The sequence below is a fragment of the Nerophis ophidion genome, linkage group LG01, assembly GCF_033978795.1.
Source record: "Nerophis ophidion isolate RoL-2023_Sa linkage group LG01, RoL_Noph_v1.0, whole genome shotgun sequence".
In the NCBI taxonomy this organism is placed as follows: domain Eukaryota; kingdom Metazoa; phylum Chordata; class Actinopteri; order Syngnathiformes; family Syngnathidae; genus Nerophis; species Nerophis ophidion.
In genome coordinates, this window is record NC_084611.1 from 91,466,683 (window position 1) to 91,488,870 (window position 22,188).

The window sequence follows — 22,188 nt, forward strand, 5'->3', positions numbered from 1 at the left end:
TTACATTGTGACGCCGGTGAGCTATTGTATCCTCTTATAGTGTGTAGTGAAGCATGTTTAGCTATTCATCGTCCTTCAGTGATTAATAATACTTGTAAGAAACATACTTTATTTGCCGCCATGGAGGCCAGCATTAGTGATTTACCTACTTCCTGAGGGCGTTTCAGTGTTAACTTCACCTTTTAGCTTTACTTTTTACACCAAAATGCATCCATTCTCCCTTTTCTGTTTACACACTGTCTGCTTGTAAGTACTCTGTGTGCGCGCACTGCCGAACATGCTCCTCTGCTCGTAAAACTAGCAATGTCACGACTTGACTAATTGAAGTGTCTTCATTTTTCCACTTAAATTGTTCATGTTTACATTGTCTTAACTTTGCTTCACCATGCAAACTTTTCCAAGTCCAAAAACCAATTTTACAAAAAAATATCCAACTGAATGAAAATCATTTTGTCAACACTCGGTAGTTAAAATCAGGCATTGGTTTATTTAGATATAAATAATTTCACATTTAAAGGTAGGTGGAATTAAAAAAAAAAACCCAGCATCAGCTTGCAATCAGAAGGTCTTTAAAAGGCCCTGCAGAGCAGGGAGATTTATTGGAGGCACCCTGGGGTGCAAAGTAAGCAGTTAAATCCCAGGTGGTCACCTAGATTCCTGCTGGCCTGTCCGTGCTCGCCTTCACTTTCATCTTCTCAAGTAGGTCACATGACGGCCGCTTTTATTTATTGTTCCACTCGTGTTGTGCTGTGGCTTGAATGAAAACACGGTGCTGCTGTCAAGTGGAAGTGCGTTTATAGTTTAAAGTGCGGGGATAAAAGGTTTTGGGCTTTTCACTGCGTCGCCATCACCTCCTCGTTCTTCTTCTTCAGCAGGTTCTTGAGGAAGAACTCCCCTGTGGTTTGGAGAAGAAGATAGCTGTGAGTTCTCTACACCTTCACAGTCTACCATTATTAGGGACCGAGCGTATCTCTTATGTGTGACTGCCATCATATTGCAGTCTACACGTATCTCTTATGTGTGACTGCCATCATATTGCAGTTTACACCTATCTCTTATGTGTGACTGCCATCATATTGCAGTCTACACGTATCTCTTATGTGTGACTGCCATCATATTGCAGTCTACATGTACCTCTTATGTGTGACTGCCATCATATTGTAGTCTACACATATCTCTTATGTATGACTGCCATCAAATTGCAGTCTACATGTATCTCTTATGTGTGAGTGCCATCACATTGCAGTCTACACGTATCTCTTATGTGTGACTGCCATCATATTGCAGTCTACATGTATCTCTTATGTGTGACTGCCATCATATTGCAGTCTATATGTATCTCTTATGTGCGACTGCCATCACATTGCAGTCTACACGTATCTCTTATGTGCGACTGCCATCACATTGCAGTCTACACGTATCTCTTATGTGTGACTGCCATCAAATTGCAGTCTACACGTATCTCTTATGTGTGACTGCCATCACATTGCAGTCTACACGTATCTCTTATGTGTGACTGCCATCAAATTGCAGTCTACACGTATCTCTTATGTGTGACTGCCATCACATTGCAGTCTACACGTATCTCTTATGTGTGACTGCCACCAAATTGCAGTCTACATGTATCTCTTATGTGTGACTGCCATCAACTGATCACACTTATCATTACACTATCTACCAAATAAAATAGCTTCGAGGTTGGTAAGCACAACCAGAGTTATTCCATACATTAGGTGCACCGGGTTAAAAGGTGCACTGTCGAGTTCTGAGAGAATTAAAAGATTTTAAGCGCGCCTTATGGTCCGGAAATTTCTCGTGTTTTTTCCGGTTATTATACGGGAACGTTCCAGAACACTTGGGCACGTTTCAAGTCCTTGTATCTGCTGAACTATGAATGATAACTGGTTCTAGTTTACAGTTCAATTCAATGATCTATGTGAACTGGAGCTGTTCCAACAAGACCTGGACTTGGTGTGTGACCGCCGGTGCTCACATGGAACATTCCATGAAAAAGTTGCGACTGCAAGCTTGCAAAATACCGTATTTCCTTGAATTGCCGCCGGGGCGCTAATTAATTTTAAACCTCTTCTCACTCCGGCACTTACCAAAGGCATGCGGTAAAATCAGGCCTGCGCTTATAAATTTGAGTGTGATGTAAGGATACCATCATGAAAAGCGCATTTAATAAAAAAAACGTTATTATGGTCTTACCTTTACTTATAAATGAAGTCCATGCGCAGCTCCTTCTGATCAAAAGCATTGATAACTTTCTTTATAGAAGTCTTCCTTATCTTTCTTCAGTTTTAAAAGTCTCTCTGTCTCGATGGAGATCTTCCTTTATTACCTCCTGCTTCCATTGAAAGTCCAGTTTAGAAAACTGTTTTATTTTAGATATGTAATCCTCCATGTTAAAAGTGCAAGCGAGAGGAAAAAATTAACTCTTGCTGCTTGTTGTCACTTCTTCTGCAGCCGAGTAGTCGCAAGAAGGATCACTAGCGCCCTCTACCACCAGGAGGCGGGAGTCATTTAATGACTCATATTTGACACACGCAGCTACGGTATATTAATAAAACATAGCTGCTTACTGTTCTTTTTAGCATATTCAATAGCTTGGACCTTAAATCCTACTGAATAGCTCTTAATCTTCTTCCCTTTATGTGATCTTAAATGATTGAAATCAGCCTCCGCCATTTTGAAAATGATGACAGGTGACTCGTGACGTGACGAGTTTGACCCTGTGGAAATTCCAGGCAGGCGCATACTATATACCCGGCGGCAATTCAAGGAAATATGGTACATCAGATGTGTTTTACATCCTAAGTTTTTCCAGACATTTCAATGTTAAAACGTCTTCTGCATTTTCACGATGGTGAGAAGCTTGGATGTAAAAGTGAGCAGAGGAAGCACAGTTGTCACCTGCTTTGTAGGAGGATCTCACCAGCGGTCCACTGGCGGTGTAGACAAAGCCCATGTCCTTCCCCACTTGCTCCCACTCTGCAAACTTCTCCGGTGTGACGTACTCCTCCACCTGTGCCCGCACAGACCATGGTCACCTTCTGCAAGGATCCAGTCTGACGGCATCTTACCTTCAGGTGGCGCTTGGTGGGCTGCATGTACTGGCCCAGGGTCAGGCAGTCCACACCCGCCTGGCGGAGTTCTGCAACAGCAACACAGCACCTCAACATCCCGTCAGGGCGGACACACGGGGGCACACCTACCGCTCAGTGTGTCGCGCACTTCCTGGTCGCTCTCCCCCAGGCCCAGCATGATGGAGGTCTTGGTGAGCAGGGAGGGGTTGACCTCTTTGGCGTGCTTGAGGACGCTCAAGGACTGGTCAAAGTTGGCTCTTGGGTCTCGCACGTGTCTGGAAACACAACAAAGTCCTCCCGGGTGAGTGGAGACAAAGACATGCCAGTGTCCCAATACTTTTGTCTGTGCTCGGGGGGTTTTAACGGCCTAAAAAGTTGCAATGTTGACTAGTAACAGGACGTTTTTTTAACTTAAACTGTTATTGCTCCAAAAATACTAATAAATCAAAATCAATTTTAAGAATATTTGAAATATTTAAGACTCCAAACCAGGGTCACCAAGACCAGGTCGCCCGTAAGGACCAGATGAGTCGCCCGCTGGCCTGTTCTAAAAATATCTCAAATAGCAGCACTTACCAGTGAGCTGCCTCTATTTTTTTAAATTGTATTTATTTACTAGCAAGCTGCTCTCACTTTGCTGGACATTTTTAATTCTAAGAGAGAAGAAACTCAAATAGAATTTGAAAATCCAAGAAAATATTTGAAAGACTTGGTCTTCACTTGTTTAAATAAATTCATTTATTTTTTGACTTTGCTTCTTATAACTTTCAGAAAGACAATTTTAGAGAAATAATACAACCTTAAAAACGATTTTAGGATTTTTAAACACATATACCTTTTTACCTTTTAAATTCCTTCCTCTTCTTTCCTGACAATTTAAATCAATGTTCAAGTAAATTTGTTTATTTTTTATTGTAAAGAATAATAAATACTTTTTTTTATATTCTTCATTTTAGCTTCTTTTTTTTCAACGAAGAATTTTTCCGAAATATCTCTTATGTGTGACCGCCATCATATTGCAGTCTACACGTATCTCTTATGTGTGACTGCCATCATATTGCAATCTAACCGTATCTCTTATGTGTGACTGCCATCATATTGCAGTCTACACGTATCTCTTATGTGTGACCACCATCATATTGCAGTCTACACGTATCTCTTGTGTGTGACTGCCAGCATATTGCAGTCCACACGTATCTCTTATGTGTGACTGCCATCATATTGCAGTCTACACGTATCTCTTATGTGTGACTGCCATCATATTGCAGTCTACATGTATCTCTTATGTGTGACTGCCATCATATTGCAGTCTACACGTATCTCTTATGTGTGACTGCCATCATATTGCAATCTAACCGTATCTCTTATGTGTGACCACCATCATATTGCAGTCTACACGTATCTCTTATGTGTGACTGCCATCATATTGCAGTCTACACGTATCTCTTATGTGTGACTGCCATCATATTGCAGTCTACATGTATCTCTTATGTGTGACTGCCATCATATTGCAGTCTACACGTATCTCTTATGTGTGACTGCCATCATATTGCAGTCTACACGTATCTCTTATGTGTGACTGCCATCATATTGCAGTCTACATGTATCTCTTATGTGTGACTGCCATCATATTGCAGTCTACACGTATCTCTTATGTGTGACTGCCATCATATTGCAATCTAACCGTATCTCTTATGTGTGACCACCATCATATTGCAGTCTACACGTATCTCTTATGTGTGACTGCCAGCATATTGCAGTCTACACGTATCTCTTATGTGTGACTGCCATCATATTGCAGTCTACATCTTTCTCTTATGTGTGACTGCCATCATATTGCAGTCTACACGTATCCCTTATGTGTGACTGCCATCATATTGCAGTCTACACGTATCCCTTATGTGTGACTGCCATCTACTAGTCATTTATTACACCATGTACAAAATAAAATAGCCTGGAGGTGGGCAAGCACAACCAGAATGTTGCCGTACATCAGGCACACCAGGTTAAAAGGCGCACTGTCGAGTTTTGAGAAAATGAAAGTATTTTAAGTGCGCTTATAGTATAAAAGATTTGGTAATAAAAATACTTTTATTCTTTACATTTTTCTGACTAATAATTGGCCCCCGCATGTTTTCATGTTTCAGTGTAAGAAGTAGCAGCAGAAAGTAGAAGAAGTGTGAAATAAAACGGCACCTTTGCAGCTGGCGGACAGTCTCCACATTGTGGGCGTACACGTCTAGTCCTGACAGGGCGATCTTCTCCACCGCAGTCAGGTCACCTCGAAAATCTGGCGTCAGACATTCGACCAGGATGAGGGGGTTCCTGTGTGGGAGGACACACATGTTCATGCCCTGACATCTTCTTCACATTCCCACCAGATGGCACAACTGCTCTGTTGCATCATGCTGGTGATGTCATTCCTTCAAAGTGGCTCAGCACCCCCTCTGCTGGTTGCAGCTGAGAACTGCACTGTGCTAGGAAGTTGGTCTTTTTCTTTGTCCATGAAGACAACTTTATAGCAACCAGTGGGTTGGACTTCATGCATCTTTTTAAAGAACAAGCACATTTCCTGAAGGCATTAAAAGGGTCTTAAGTGGGGGATTATATATATATATATATATATATATATATATATATATATATATATATATATATATATATACTTCTGCAAAAAAGATCAAAATTTGCAGCTTTAATTATTTTTTTAAATAAATTAAAAACAATTAAAAAAAAATAACAGTCAAGTTTAGGTTGAGTTATTAATAGGGAAAAAAACATTTTTTTTTTTTTTCTGAAGGGACTCATTCGAGTCCCAAAAAGGGATCCCGATATAAACGTCTCCACTTCTTGAGTTTGATACATTATAGTGTGTATTCTTCTACTAAAATATGTGCTTTTGTCAGGGTTCCAACAAATGATTCATGTTAATGTTCTTTCTGAACTCCGCTTCACTATACAAACTTTGAAGGGACCCATTTGGGTCCCAAGTGTCCTAAATAGGTTTTATTTTTTAAATAAATAAAAAAAAACAATTTAATTAAAAAAAAATAACAGTTTAGTTTAGGTTGATTTATTAGTGGGAAAAAAGTATGATTTTTTTGTTAACCTTTTCTGAAGAGACCCATTTGGGTCCCAAGGATCCTAAATAGGGGTATCCCGATACAAACTTATCCACTTCTTGAGTTTGATACATTATAGTGTGTATTCTTCTACTAAAATATATGATTTTTGTCAGGGTTCCAACAAATGATTCACGTTAACGTTCTTTCTGAACTCCGCTTCACTATACAAACTTTGAAGGGACCCATTTGGGTCCCAAGTGTCCTAAATAGGTTTTATTTTTTAAATAAATAAATAAAAAAAATTTAATAAAAAAAAAATAACAGTTTAGTTTAGGTTGATTTATTAGTGGGGAAAAAAAGGATGATTTTTTGTTAACCTTTTCTGAAGAGACCCATTTGGGTCCCAAGGGTCCTAAATAGGGGTATCCCGATACAAACTTATCCACTTCTTGAGTTTGATACATTATAGTGTGTATTCTTCTACTAAAATATAGGATTTTTGTCAGGGTTCCAACAAATGATTCATGTTAATGTTCTTTCTGAACTCCGCTTCACTATACAAACTTTGAAGGGACCCATTTGGGTCCCAAGTGTCCTAAATAGGTTTTATTTTTTAAATAAATAAAAAAAAACTATTTAATTTAAAAAAAATAACAGTTTAGTTTAGGTTGATTTATTAGTGGGAAAAAAGTATGATTTTTTTGTTAACCTTTTCTGAAGAGACCCATTTGGGTCCCAAGGATCCTAAATAGGGGTATCCCGATACAAACTTATCCACTTCTTGAGTTTGATACATTATAGTGTGTATTCTTCTACTAAAATATATGATTTTTGTCAGGGTTCCAACAAATGATTCATGTTAATGTTCTTTCTGAACTACGGTTCACTATACAAACTTTGAAGGGACCCATTTGGGTCCCAAGTGTCCTAAATAGGTTTTATTTTTTAAATAAATAAAAAAAAACAATTTAATTTAAAAAAAATAACAGTTTAGTTTAGGTTGATTTATTAGTGGGAAAAAAGTATGATTTTTTTGTTAACCTTTTCTGAAGAGACCCATTTGGGTCCCAAGGGTCCTAAATAGGGGTATCCCCATACAAACTTATCCACTTCTTGAGTTTGATACATTATAGTGTGTATTCTTCTACTAAAATATAGGATTTTTGTCAGGGTTCCAACAAATGATTCATGTTAATGTTCTTTCTGAACTCCGCTTCACTATACAAACTTTGAAGGGACCCATTTGGGTCCCAAGTGTCCTAAATAGGTTTTATTTTTTAAATAAATAAAAAAAAACAATTTAATTAAAAAAAAATAACAGTTTAGTTTAGGTTGATTTATTAGTGGGGAAAAAGTATGATTTTTTTGTTAACCTTTTCTGAAGAGACCCATTTGGGTCCCAAGGATCCTAAATAGGGGTATCCCGATACAAACTTATCCACTTCTTGAGTTTGATACATTATAGTGTGTATTCTTCTACTAAAATATATGATTTTTGTCAGGTTTCCAACAAATGATTCACGTTAACGTTCTTTCTGAACTCCGCTTCACTATACAAACTTTGAAGGGACCCATTTGGGTCCCAAGTGTCCTAAATAGGTTTTATTTTTTAAATAAATAAAAAAAAACAATTTAATTTAAAAAAAATAACAGTTTAGTTTAGGTTGATTTATTAGTGGGGAAAAAAGTATGATTTTTTTGTTAACCTTTTCTGAAGAGACCCATTTGGGTCCCAAGGATCCTAAATAGGGGTATCCCGATACAAACTTATCCACTTCTTGAGTTTGATACATTATAGTGTGTATTCTTCTACTAAAATATATGATTTTTGTCAGGGTTCCAACAAATGATTCACGTTAACGTTCTTTCTGAACTCCGCTTCACTATACAAACTTTGAAGGGACCCATTTGGGTCCCAAGGGTCCTAAATAGGTTTTATTTTTTAAATAAATAAAATAAACAATTTAATTAAAAAAATAACAGTTTAGTTTAGGTTGATTTATTAGTGGGGAAAAAAAGGATGATTTTTTGTTAACCTTTTCTGAAGAGACGCATTTGGGTCCCAAGGGTCCTAAATAGGGGTATCACCATACAAACTTATCCACTTCTTGAGTTTGATACATTATAGTGTGTATTCTTCTACTAAAATATATGATTTTTGTCAGGGTTCCAACAAAATATTCATGTTAACGTTCTTTCTGAACTCCGCTTCACTATACAAACTTTGAAGGGACCCATTTGGGTCCCAAGGGTCCTAAATAGGTTTTATTTTTTAAATAAATAAAATAAACAATTTAATAAAAAAATAACAGTTTAGTTTAGGTTGATTTATTAGTGGGAAAAAAGTATGATTTTTTTGTTAACCTTTTCTGAAGAGACCCATTTGGGTCCCAAGGGTCCTAAATAGGGGTATCCCCATACAAACTTATCCACTTCTTGAGTTTGATACATTATAGTGTGTATTCTTCTACTAAAATATATGATTTTTGTCAGGGTTCCAACAAATGATTCATGTTAATGTTCTTTCTGAACTCCGCTTCACTATACAAACTTTGAAGGGACCCATTTGGGTCCCAAGTGTCCTAAATAGGTTTTATTTTTTAAATAAATAAAAAAAAACAATTTAATTTAAAAAAAATAACAGTTTAGTTTAGGTTGATTTATTAGTGGGAAAAAAGTATGATTTTTTTGTTAACCTTTTCTGAAGAGACCCATTTGGGTCCCAAGGATCCTAAATAGGGGTATCCCGATACAAACTTATCCACTTCTTGAGTTTGATACATTATAGTGTGTATTCTTCTACTAAAATATATGATTTTTGTCAGGTTTCCAACAAATGATTCACGTTAACGTTCTTTCTGAACTCCGCTTCACTATACAAACTTTGAAGGGACCCATTTGGGTCCCAAGTGTCCTAAATAGGTTTTATTTTTTAAATAAATAAAAAAAAAACAATTTAATTTAAAAAAAATAACAGTTTAGTTTAGGTTGATTTATTAGTGGGAAAAAAGTATGATTTTTTTTGTTAACCTTTTCTGAAGAGACCCATTTGGGTCCCAAGGGTCCTAAATAGGGGTATCTCGATATAAACTTTTCCACTTCTTGAGTTTGATACATTATAGTGTGTATTCTTCTACTAAAATATATGATTTTTGTCAGGGTTCCAACAAATGATTCACGTTAACGTTCTTTCTGAACTCCGGTTCACGATACAAACTTTGAAGGGACCCATTTAGGTCCCAAGTGTCCTAAATAGGTTTTATTTTTTAAATTAAAAAAAAAAACAATTTAATTTAAAAAAAAAATAACAGTTTAGGTTGATTTATTAGTGGGAAAAAAAGTATGATTTTTTGTTAACCTTTTCTGAAGGGACCCATTTGGGTCCCAAGGGTCCTAAATAGGTTTTATTTTTTAAATAAATAAAAAAAAACAATTTAATTAAAAAAAAATAACAGTTTAGTTTAGGTTGATTTATTAGTGGGAAAAAAGTATGATTTTTTTGTTAACCTTTTCTGAAGAGACCCATTTGGGTCCCAAGGGTCCTAAATAGGGGTATCCCCATACAAACTTATCCACTTCTTGAGTTTGATACATTATAGTGTGTATTCTTCTACTAAAATATATGATTTTTGTCAGGGTTCCAACAAATGATTCATGTTAATGTTCTTTCTGAACTCCGCTTCACTATACAAACTTTGAAGGGACCCATTTGGGTCCCAAGTGTCCTAAATAGGTTTTATTTTTTAAATAAATAAAATAAACAATTTAATAAAAAAAAAAAATTACAGTTTAGTTTAGGTCGATTTATTAGTGGGGAAAAAAAGGATGATTTTTTGTTAACCTTTTCTGAAGAGACCCATTTGGGTCCCAAGGGTCCTAAATAGGGGTATCCCGATACAAACTTATCCACTTCTTGAGTTTGATACATTATAGTGTGTATTCTTCTACTAAAATATATGATTTTTGTCAGGGTTCCAACAAATGATTCATGTTAACGTTCTTTCTGAACTCCGCTTCACTATACAAACTTTGAAGGGACCCATTTGGGTCCCAAGTGTCCTAAACAGGGGTATCCCCATACAAACATTTCCTCTTATGATACAATATCGATTGTAGAGCCTTGATTAATGACTCATACCAATATTGATCCGACACAATATCAGCACAGACCGCCCCATGTTTTTATCACTTTATAGTGTGGAATGTTAACAAAGACTTGAGCAAGTGAATATACACAAAACAATAAGTTTTAATATATATATATATAAATAAATAAAACAAACATCCATAAACCTGGATGCATATGCAACAATGCAATATATTTATCTGTACAGTAAGCTATTTATTTATATCTGCACCTTGTTGCTTTTTTCATCCTGCACTACCATGAACTACTGCAGCGGAATTTGGTTCTTATTTGTACTGTAAAGTTCAAATTTGAATGACAATAAAAATGAAGTGTAAGTGTAATATATATATAAACTGTCTTGAATTGACTTAAGATTTTTTTCAATTGAAGTGGAGTGGTAATTGTGGTTTTCTGTGACCCCTAGTGGTCACAATAAGTTATTAAGTTAAGGTCGCGATCCAGACACGTTTGTTTCTGCCTTGGATACTGTATGTGTAATTATTATGCAGCTATAATTATTTCATTTTATTGACATATGTCACGTTTTGGACTGCAATACTGTTTGCTTAGGGACATTTATCATGTGTGTGCTATAGTGTGCTTAGCTGTTGAGTAGCTGCCAGCGCCTAGTAGCCGTGTTTTGTAAACAACTTGACTAAAATAAAGATGCTAGCCAATATACTAAAAATACTGTTTGTAAGTGTGCTTTAAATAATGTAAAACATTAGGTTTATATACCATTTTTTTCCATTAACTCAAAACACATTGTTAATGTGCGCCTTCATAATATTCAATTATTGACAGAAAAAAAATGTTGTAACTTTCATAACTAAAAAAACTGTTAACATATACGTTTGCCATAAATTTACTTTGCTTTATCTGATGTAAATGTTTTTGTTATTTTTTAAACAAACACAAAAACACTTGACAGTATATGGCTGAAAACTAGCTGGCTGCAATACAAGAGATGTCCAGCAGGGTATGTGTGAGCCTTTAGTTGTGACCTGACCTTACCTTTCCTTCAGGTTGGACACGGTCTTGGCAAAATGCTCCGCCCCTCCGTCGGCAATATCTAGCAAAAAGGAAGTAGAGTAAACATGCTTTGGACCCCAAAGGCCCGTCTTCATGCAATGAGGGCGGGGATTTGAAAAGCGCCTTGTTTACCATCTCGGTCCACGGAGGTGAGCACCACGTAGTCCAGCCCCCAGGCGGCGATGGCCTTGGCGGTGTTGTGGGGCTCCTCGGGGTCCAGGGGCGGCGGCAGGCGGGCCGTCTTCACGGAGCAGAAGCGGCACCCGCGGGTGCACGTGTCTCCCATCAGCTGGGGGAGGAAACACATTCACACACGGTGAGATGGAGCCTACCCCAGCGTGTTCATTTTGACGTCAGTTTAATAAGGAATCTGACTTGCAAGGTGCAAATATCCAATAATGTCATTACTGAAAGATTGCTCTCATCCTGAGTATTTAGTGTAATGGTTGCAATTTATAGAGTGCAGCACAGCATTAACTGATACGACCCAATCCAAACCACCAATTCCACTCATGGTGCATATAAAGCGAGACAGAAAGTCAACAGACTTGGTCACAAGTCACACAAACCTGCTCACTCAACTTTGTGGATATTATGGAAAAATAGTTCCGAATGACACCCGTTTGAATCCATCACAATGCATGATGGGAAAAAGACAAAACACTCTCCACACTTATCCATGTTTGACACATTCTAGCTCTTGACATTTCCGATGGCACAGGGCAGCACGGTGGAACAGGGGTTAGTGCATGTGCCTCACAATACGAAGGTCCTGAGTTCAATCCCAGGCTCTGGATCTTTCTGTGTGGAGTTTGCATGTTCCCCCCGTGAGTGCGTGGGTACTCCGGCGTCCTCCCACCTCCAAAGACATGCACCTGGAAATAGGCCCCTCCCACCTCCAAAGACATGCACCTGGAAATAGGCCCCTCCCACCTCCAAAGACATGCACCTGGGGATAGGCCCCTCCCACCTCCAAAAACATGCACCTGGAAATAGGCCCCTCCCACCCCCAAAGACATGCGCCTGGAAATGGCCCCTCCCACCTCCAAAGACATGCACCTGGGGATAGGCCCCTCCCACCTCCAAAAACATGCACCTGGAAATAGGCCCCTCCCACCTCCAAAGACATGCACCTGGGGATAGGCTCCCTCCACCTCCAAAGACATGCACCTTGAAATAGGCCCCTCCCACTTCCAAAGACATGCATCTGGAAATAGGCCCCTCCCACCTCCAAAGACATGCACCTGGAAATGGGCCCCTCCCACCTCCAAAGACATGCACCTGGAAATAGGCCCCTCCCACCTCCAAAGACATGCACCTGGGGATAGGCCCCTCCCACTTCCAAAGACATGCACCTGGGGATAGGTTGATTGGCAACACTAAATGGTCCCCAGTGTGTGAATGTTGTCTATCTGTGTTGGCCCTGTGATGAGGTGGCGACTTGTCCAGTGTGTACGCCGCCTTCCACCAGAATGCAGCTAAGATAGGCTCCAGCACCCCCTCGCGACCCCAAAAGGGACAAGTGGTAGGAAATGGATGGATGGATATTTCTGATTGATTACAAAACTTTAAGGAGGTAAACAAGGTAGGAGTCCAATTTTCATACTCTCAATACCCAATTATTTGAATGATTATATATATATATATATATATATATATATATATATATATATATATATATATAAAAATCATTACAAATAAGAATCACAATTGACACCCCTATGTCCTTGGGGGACGGTGTGGCGCAGTTGGTAGAGTGGCTGTGCCAGCAACCTGAGGGTTCCTGGTTCAATCCCCACCTTCTACCAACCTCGTCACATCCGTTGTGTCCTTGAGCAAGACACTTCACCCTCACCCTCGGTTGGTAGAGCGGCCGTGCCAGCAACTTGAGGGGTTGCAGGTTCGATACCCGCTTCTGCCGTCCTAGTCATTGCCGTTGTGTCCTTGGGCAAGACACTTTACCCACCTGCTCCCAGTGCCACCCACACTGCTTTAAATGTAACTTAGATATTGGGTTTCACTATGTAAAAGTGCTTTGAGTCACTTTGAGAAAAGCGCTATATAAATATAAATCACTTCACCCTTGCTCCTGATGGGTGCTGGTTAGCCCCTTGCATGGCAGCTCCCTCCATCAGTGTGTGAATGTGTGAACGTGGAAATAGTTTCAAAGCGCTTTGAGACAGTATTGTTACTTCACACGCAGTCGGCTTTCGGCCCCGGGCAAAAAATTTTTTAGCTCCATGTGGCCCCCGTTCAAAAGGTTTGGACGCCCCTAGGCTACACCTTGTGAAGTGTGAATTATATTTATATAGCGCTTTTCTCTAGTGACTCAAAGCACTTTACATAGTGAAACCCAATATCTAAGTTATATTTAAAGCAGTGTGGGTGGCACTGGGAGCAGGTGGGTCAAGTGTCTTGCCCAAGGACACAACGGCAGTGACGAGGACGGCGGAAGCGGGGATCGAACCTGCAACCCTCAAGGTGACTCGGTAAAAAATCTGGGTATTATCTTCCACCCAACTCTCTCCTTTGAGGCACACATTAAAAGCGTTACTAAAACGGCCTTCTTTCATCTCCATAATATCGCTAAAATTTGCTCCATTCTGTCCACTAAAGAAGCTGAGATCATTATCCATGCGTTTGTTACGTCTCGCCTCGATTACTGTAACGTATTATTTTCGGGTCTCCCCATGTCTAGCATTAAAAGATTACAGTTGGTACAAAATGCGGCTGCTAGACTTTTGACAAGAACAAGAAAGTTTGATCACATTACGCCTGTACTGTATATACCTTTATATACATACATATATACCTATACTGTATATACCTTTATATACATATATACATACATATATACATACATATATACCTACACTGGCTTCCTGTGCACTTAAGATGTGACTTTAAGGTTTTACTACTTACGTACAAAATACTACACGGTCTAGCTCCATCCTATCTTGCCGATTGTATTGTACCATATGTCCCGGCAAGAAATCTGCGTTCAAAAGACTCCGGCTTATTAGTGATTCCTAGAGCCCAAAAAACGTCTGCGGGCTATAGAGTGTTTTCCGTTCGGGCTCCAGTACTCTGGAATGCCCTCCCGGTAACAGTTCGAGATGGTACCTCAGTAGAAGCATTTAAGTCTCACCTTAAAACTCATTTGTATACTCTAGCCTTTAAATAGACCTCCTTTTTAGACCAGTTGATCTGCCGCTTCTTTTGTTTCTCCTATGTCCCCCCCTCCCTTGTGGAGGGGGTCCGGTCCGATGACCATGGATGAAGTACTGGCTGTCCAGAGTCGAGACCCAGGATGGACCGCTCGCCTGTGTATCGGTTGGGGACATCGCTACGCTGCTGATCCGCCTCCGCTTGAGATGGTTTCCTGTGGACGGGACTCTCGCTGCTGTCTTGGATCCGCTTTGAACTGAACTCTCGCGGCTGTGTTGGAGCCACTATGGATTGAACTTTCACAGTATCATGTTAGACCCGCTCGACATCCATTGCTTTCGGTCCCCTAGAGGGGGGGGTTGCCCACATCTGAGGTCTTCTCCAAGGTTTCTCATCGTCAGCATTGTCACTGGCGTCCCACTGGATGTGAATTCTCCCTGCCCACTGGGTGTGAGTTTTCCTTGCCCTTTTGTGGGTTCTTCCGAGGATGTTGTAGTCGTAATGATTTGTGCAGTCCTTTGAGACATTTGTGATTTGGGGCTATATAAATAAACATTGATTGATTGAAGGTGCTGGCACGGGCACTCTACCAACCGAGCTGTACCGCCCCATATCTTGCAGACTCACCATGATGGTGGCCGTGGCTGTGGAGTACTCTCCTCCTCCCCAGCATTCCCCGATGTTAGGACACCTGGCTTCCTCACACACCTGCACACACACACACACACACACGTTCTTTATTGGCACCTTTTTATCATCACAGTGTGTGCGTCTTACAGTGTGAAGATTGAGGTCTCTCAGCGTGTTCTTCAGCTTGTTGTAGTTCTTCCCAATGGGGATCTCCGTCTTCAGCCAGGGAGGCAGTCGGAGCCTGGAGCACACACACTTTTACACACACTAACACTTCTTTGTTCAACACATAAGAGCAGAAAAGTAGTATCAGGGGGTTGTTTGGATGATGACACTTGTTGTTGCAATAATATGTAATAAATGATAAATAAATGGGTTGTACTTGTATAGCGCTTTTCTACCTTCAAGGTACTCAAAGCGCTTTGACACTACTTCCACATTTACCCATTCACACACACATTCACACACTGATGGAGGGAGCTGCCATGCAAGGCGCTAACCAGCACCCATCAGGAGCAAGGGTGAAGTGCCTTGCTCAGGACACAACGGACGTGACGAGGTTGGTACTAGGTGGGATTTGAACCAGGGCCCCTCGGGTTGTGCACGGCCACTCTCCCCACTGCGATAATACAATTCATTTATATTAATCAAACTGGATCTCAAAGTGCTCCAAAGTTAAAAAGAGGGTTAAAAACTACTTTTTTTTTCCAGAATATCACCTCTTTACATTATCCTAATATTATTACAGTTGAAAGTATTGAATTATTGCACATTTGTTTACTGAATATAATTTTTTTTGCAAATAATTTCAACTTAAGAGACATACTGCTCTGATTTTACTCATAATGTTACAATTTTATCCTTATGAAATTATGAGTTTTCTACTAAACCCCCCATTGTACAAATGCTAAATAAAAAGAGAATAACATGATATGCAAAACTAATATGTAATTGAATAGACTGCAAAGACAAGATATTTCATGTTCACACTGAGAAAGTGTTATCATTTTTTGCAAATATTAGCTCATTTAGAATTGGATGCCTGCAACATGTTTCAAAAATGCTGGCACAAGTGGCAAAAAAGACTGAGAAAGTTGAGGAATGCTCGTCAAACACTTATTTGGAACATCCCACGGGTGAACGGGCTAATTGGGAAACAGGTGGGTGCCATGATTGGCTATAAAAGCAGCTTCCATGAAATGCTCACTCATTCACCAACAAGGACGGGGCGAGGGTCACCACTTTGTCAACAAATGCCTGAGCAAATTGTTTAAGAACAACATTTCTCAACCAGCTATTGCAAGGTATTTAGGGATTTCACCATCTACACTCCGTATTATCATCAAAAGGTTCAGAGGATCTGGAGAAATCACTGCACGTGAGCCATGATATTACGCACCTTGGATCCCTCAGGCGGCACTGCATCAAAAAGCGACATCAGTGTGTAAAGGATATCACCACACGGGCTCAAGAACACTTCAGAAAACCACTGGCAGTAACTATAGTTGGTCGCTAAATCTGTAAGTGCAAGTTAAAACTCTACTATGCAAAGCCGAAGCCATTTATCAACAACACCCAGAAACGCCGCCGGCTTGGCTGGGCCCGAGCTTTTTTTACAATGTGTTGCTGCCATTACATTCTAAGTTGATGATCATTTGCAAAAGTGAAGAGAAGTGTTAAACAAACCTCTCGCCCTTCTGCCTCTTCAAGTCGCCTCTGTACTCCTCCCACTTGCTTTTCTCCGACAGTTCCCCGGAAATGAAGTCCTGCAGCGAGGGTCCGTGGTCACCGTCGTCGTGGCCCAGCAGTCCTTTGCCCCGGTCAGCCCGGGTCCGGGAGGACTTGACGGCGGAGGATGTGCTGCTGGCGTAAACCTGCGGGAGATATTTCACTGATGACAGGTATGATGATTCCTGAGCAGTGCCACCGATGCTGCTCACTGCTCCCCTCACCTCCCAGGTGGGGGTGAACAAGGGGATGTGTCAAATTTCATCACACCTAGTGGGTGTGAGACAATCATTGGAACATTAACATGAACTAAACCCAGGTCCTCGCACACAATAATATTACTTAATGTGTGTGTGAGACAATTATTGGAACATTAACATGAACTAAACCCAGGTCCTCACACACAATAATATTACTTAATGTGGGTGTGAGACTATCATTGGAACATTAACATGAACTAAACCCAGGTCCTCGCACACAATAATATTACTTAATGTGTGTGAGACAATCATTGGAACATTAACATGAACTAAACCCAGGTCCTCGCACACAATAATATTACAAAGTGTGTGTGAGACAATCATTGGAACATTAACATGAACCAAACCCAGGTCCTCGCACACAATAATATTACTTAATGTGGGTGTGAGACTATCATTGGAACATTAACATGAACTAAACCCAGGTCCTCGCACACAATAATATTACTTAATGTGTGTGAGACAATCATTGGAACATTAACATGAACCAAACCCAGGTCCTCGCACACAATAATGTTACTTAGTGTGTGTGAGACAATTATTGGAACATTAACATGAACTAAACCCAGGTCCTCGCACACAATAATATCACTTAATGTGTGTGTGAGACAATCATTGGAACATTAACATGAACTAAACCCAGGTCCTCGCACACAATAATATTACTTAATGTGGGTGTGAGACAATCATTGGAACATTAACATGAACTAAACCCAGGTCCTCGCACACAATAATAGTACTTAATGTGTGTGTGAGACAATCATTGGAACATTAACATGAACTAAACCCAGGTCCTCGCACACAATAATAGTACTTAATGTGTGTGTGAGACAATCATTGGAACATTAACATGAACTAAACCCAGGTCCTCGCACACAATAATAGTACTTAATGTGTGTGTGAGACAATCATTGGAACATTAACATGAACTAAACCCAGGTCCTCGCACACAATAATATTACTTAATGTGGGTGTGAGACAATCATTGGAACATTAACATGAACTAAACCCAGGTCCTCGCACACAATAATATTACTTAATGTGGGTGTGAGACAATCATTGGAACATTGACATGAACCAAAACCAGGTCCTCGCACACAATAATGTTACTTAGTGTGTGTGAGACAATCATTGGAACATTAACATGAACTAAACCCAGGTCCTCGCACACAATAATATTACTTAATGTGTGTGAGACAATCATTGGAACATTAACATGAACCAAACCCAGGTCCTCGCACACAATAATGTTACTTAGTGTGTGTGAGACAATTATTGGAACATTAACATGAACTAAACCCAGGTCCTCGCACACAATAATATTACTTAATGTGGGTGTGAGACAATCATTGGAACATTAACATGAACTAAACCCAGGTCCTCGCACACAATAATATTACTTAATGTGGGTGTGAGACAATCATTGGAACATTAACATGAACCAAACCCAGGTCCTCGCACACAATAATGTTACTTAGTGTGTGTGAGACAATCATTGGAACATTAACATGAACTAAACCCAGGTCCTCGCACACAATAATATTACTTAATGTGTGTGTGAGACTATCATTGGAACATTAACATGAACTAAACCCAGGTCCTCGCACACAATAATATTACTTAATGTGGGTGTGAGACAATCATTGGAACATTAACATGAACTAAACCCAGGTCCTCGCACACAATAATAGTACTTAATGTGTGTGTGAGACAATCATTGGAACATTAACATGAACTAAACCCAGGTCCTCGCACACAATAATAGTACTTAATGTGTGTGTGAGACAATCATTGGAACATTAACATGAACTAAACCCAGGTCCTCGCACACAATAATAGTACTTAATGTGTGTGTGAGACAATCATTGGAACATTAACATGAACTAAACCCAGGTCTTCGCACACAATAATATTACTTAGTGTGTGTGTGTGAGACTATCATTGGAACATTAACATGAACTAAACCCAGGTCCTCGCACACAATAATATTACTTAATGTGTGTGTGAGACCATTATTGGAACATTAACATGAACTAAACCCAGGTCCTCGCACACAATAATATTACTTAATGTGTGTGAGACAATCATTGGAACATTAACATGAACCAAACCCAGGTCCTCGCACACAATATTACTTAATGTGTGTGTGAGACAATTATTGGAACATTAACATGAACTAAACCCAGGTCCTCGCACACAATAATAGTACTTAATGTGTGTGAGACAATCATTGGAACATTAACATGAACTAAACCCAGGTCTTCGCACACAATAATATTACTTAGTGTGTGTGTGTGTGAGACTATCATTGGAACATTAACATGAACTAAACCCAGGTCCTCGCACACAATAATAGTACTTAATGTGTGTGAGACAATCATTGGAACATTAACATGAACTAAACCCAGGTCCTCGCACACAATAATAGTACTTAATGTGTGTGTGAGACAATCATTGGAACATTAACATGAACTAAACCCAGGTCTTCGCACACAATAATATTACTTTGTGTGTGTGTGTGTGAGACTATCATTGGAACATTAACATGAACTAAACCCAGGTCCTCGCACACAATAATAGTACTTAATGTGTGTGTGAGACAATCATTGGAACATTAACATGAACTAAACCCAGGTCCTCGCACACAATAATATTACTTAATGTGGGTGTGAGACAATCATTGGAACATTAACATGAACTAAACCCAGGTCTTCGCACACAATAATATTACTTAGTGTGTGTGTGTGAGACTATCATTGGAACATTAACATGAACTAAACCCAGGTCCTCGCACACAATAATATTACTTAATGTGTGTGTGAGACAATCATTGGAACATTAACATGAACTAAACCCAGGTCTTCGCACACAATAATATTACTTAGTGTGTGTGTGTGAGACTATCATTGGAACATTAACATGAACTAAACCCAGGTCCTCGCACACAATAATAGTACTTAATGTGTGTGAGACTATCATTGGAACATTAACACGAACACTAAAGTTCGGCTAAGGTCCAATCATGAAAACAAGGCCTCATTTGACGCCGAGACCAACTTAGACCCTCCATAGCAGATTGACTGAGCAAAAGTGAAATACTAACACGTGAAATAGTTGTGCTTGCCAGCAGCCAGACGCGCTTCGAGGAGAAAGGGCCGACTATGTTGCGGCTTTGCTTGAGCAGCGCCATGACGTTAGCTAGCTGCTAGTGCTAGCATGGAGTGCAAGGAGTAGTGTTGTGTCGTTCGCGAACGATTCGTTCGAACGAACGAATCTTTAGAGTGACCGTACTGAACCGAATCACTTCATGAACTGATTCGTTCCTTTCTCAGTTCAGTTGAGCTCCGCCGCGACTATGCCGGTTTGGGTGGAACTGGGACATTCGCCCACCTGCACACAGAACTGATGCTGCAGAAGTGATTCGGTGAACGAATCTTTTGAACGAATATATTTAAGGAACTGATTCTAGTGATTCAGTACAGTCAAAAGAACTGCCGATCCCACCACTAGCGAGGAGCAGCACAGCTCGGCCGGCGACTAATCTGGTCTGGTGATGCGTTCAATGACGGCGCCAGAAGTGGTAGAACAGAAAACACACAACATTTGAGTTTAGATTTTAAGTCACATTCTCCCAATCCTCTGCTGTATCATCCATGTATCCATTTTGGGTATAAACTCAACTGGTTGTGTTTGGAGGAAGAAGAATACTGAGTTGCATCCCAAGAACACCACACCTACTGTGAAGCATGGGGGTGGAAACATCATGCTTTGGGGCTGTTTTTCTGCTAAGGGGACAGGACGATTGATCCGTGTTAAGGAAAGAATGAATGGGGCCATGTATCGTGAGATTTTGAGCCAAAACCTCCTTCTATCAGTGAGAGCTTTGAATGGTTGACCAAATACTTATTTTCCACCATCATTTACAAATTAATTCTTTAAAATTCTTACAATGTGAATTCCTGGATTTTTTTTCACATTCTGTCTCTCGTAGTTGAAGTGTACCTATGATGAAAATTACAGACCTCTGTCATCATTTTAAGTTTCCATTCATACTCCCATTATTTACTTTTTACTTTTTAAATTGATCTCAAATCCGTACACTGATGCTGGAATTTCAATTTTCCTGAAAGAATCATCCATCCATCCATTTTCTACCCCTTATTCCCTTTGGGGTTTGCGGGGGGCGCTGGTGCCTATCTCAGCTACAATCGGGCGGAAGGCGGCGTACACCCTGGACAAGTCGCCATCTCATCGCAGCTGAAGGAATCAATAAAGTACTATTTATTTATCTATCCATCTATCTATCTATCTATCTATCTACTCTACACCAGGCCGAGCAATCACGTAGTAATACAAAATAAAACAAATTATATACAATTTTCATACAAAGAAAACCCCACTAAAGAAAGTAAAAGTAAATATAAGAGAAAAGGCCAACAAGATTAGAATAAAATATATATACATAGATAAAGTAAATTAAAAACTGGTCTCATTTAAAACACCTTGAATCCCTCCAATAAAGATAGTAATAATGTTTTTTGGGTATTTTTAAACCTTTAATCTTATTCCGGGATTTAATTAACAACTTCAAATAACCCACCAGAAAACTAAAATGATCTGAGCTCCGTTGAGCAGGTCTGATGACGTCACGCACGTACGCTACAACAGCGTCGTGACGTACTTCCGCCTTCCTTTCCTCTACTACCGGCGAGGTGAGGCCATCAAAATATGTTTCATCCTCGGACTTAATCTGGCTCAATCTGCTAAAAGTTCACATCACATTTGCTTCTAACCTGCTTATTTCAATGTGGGAACTAATACGTTTTAACTAGGAGCCACTATTTTGTCAACAACATGTCCGTGAGGGGCTAAAAGGTGGCTTTTAGCGGTCAGGCCTTGTCGGTTTGGTAGGCCTCTGTTGCTGCTGTGGACCGCAACGAATAAACTTCACATATCTTTCATGTTCTACGCTGATAATAATTTAATGTGTGGTTTAGTGATGTGAATAATACGTACTTAAGTGTAGAAACATTAGCTAGTCGAGAATGATATGGCTAACATGATGTGGTGTTCCATGAATTGATTAA

At 39.8% G+C, this 22,188-nt stretch overlaps 1 protein-coding gene across 1 annotated transcript; it reads right to left on the reverse strand.

Moving 5' to 3' along the window:
- Positions 1 to 467: 467 nt before the first annotated feature.
- lias (lipoic acid synthetase) lies at positions 468 to 20,383 on the reverse strand. The gene is made up of 11 exons (XM_061916158.1): positions 20,205 to 20,383; positions 16,800 to 16,987; positions 15,261 to 15,354; positions 15,111 to 15,191; positions 11,448 to 11,604; positions 11,298 to 11,355; positions 5,286 to 5,414; positions 3,219 to 3,364; positions 3,087 to 3,157; positions 2,917 to 3,028; positions 468 to 895 (listed from the first exon to the last, which is right to left on the reverse strand). The coding sequence occupies exons 1-11, from the start codon at positions 20,289 to 20,291 to the stop codon at positions 834 to 836; spliced, it is 1,185 nt and encodes a 394-aa protein (XP_061772142.1). The 5' UTR covers positions 20,292 to 20,383; the 3' UTR covers positions 468 to 833.
- Between the last annotated feature and the right edge of the window lie 1,805 nt (positions 20,384 to 22,188).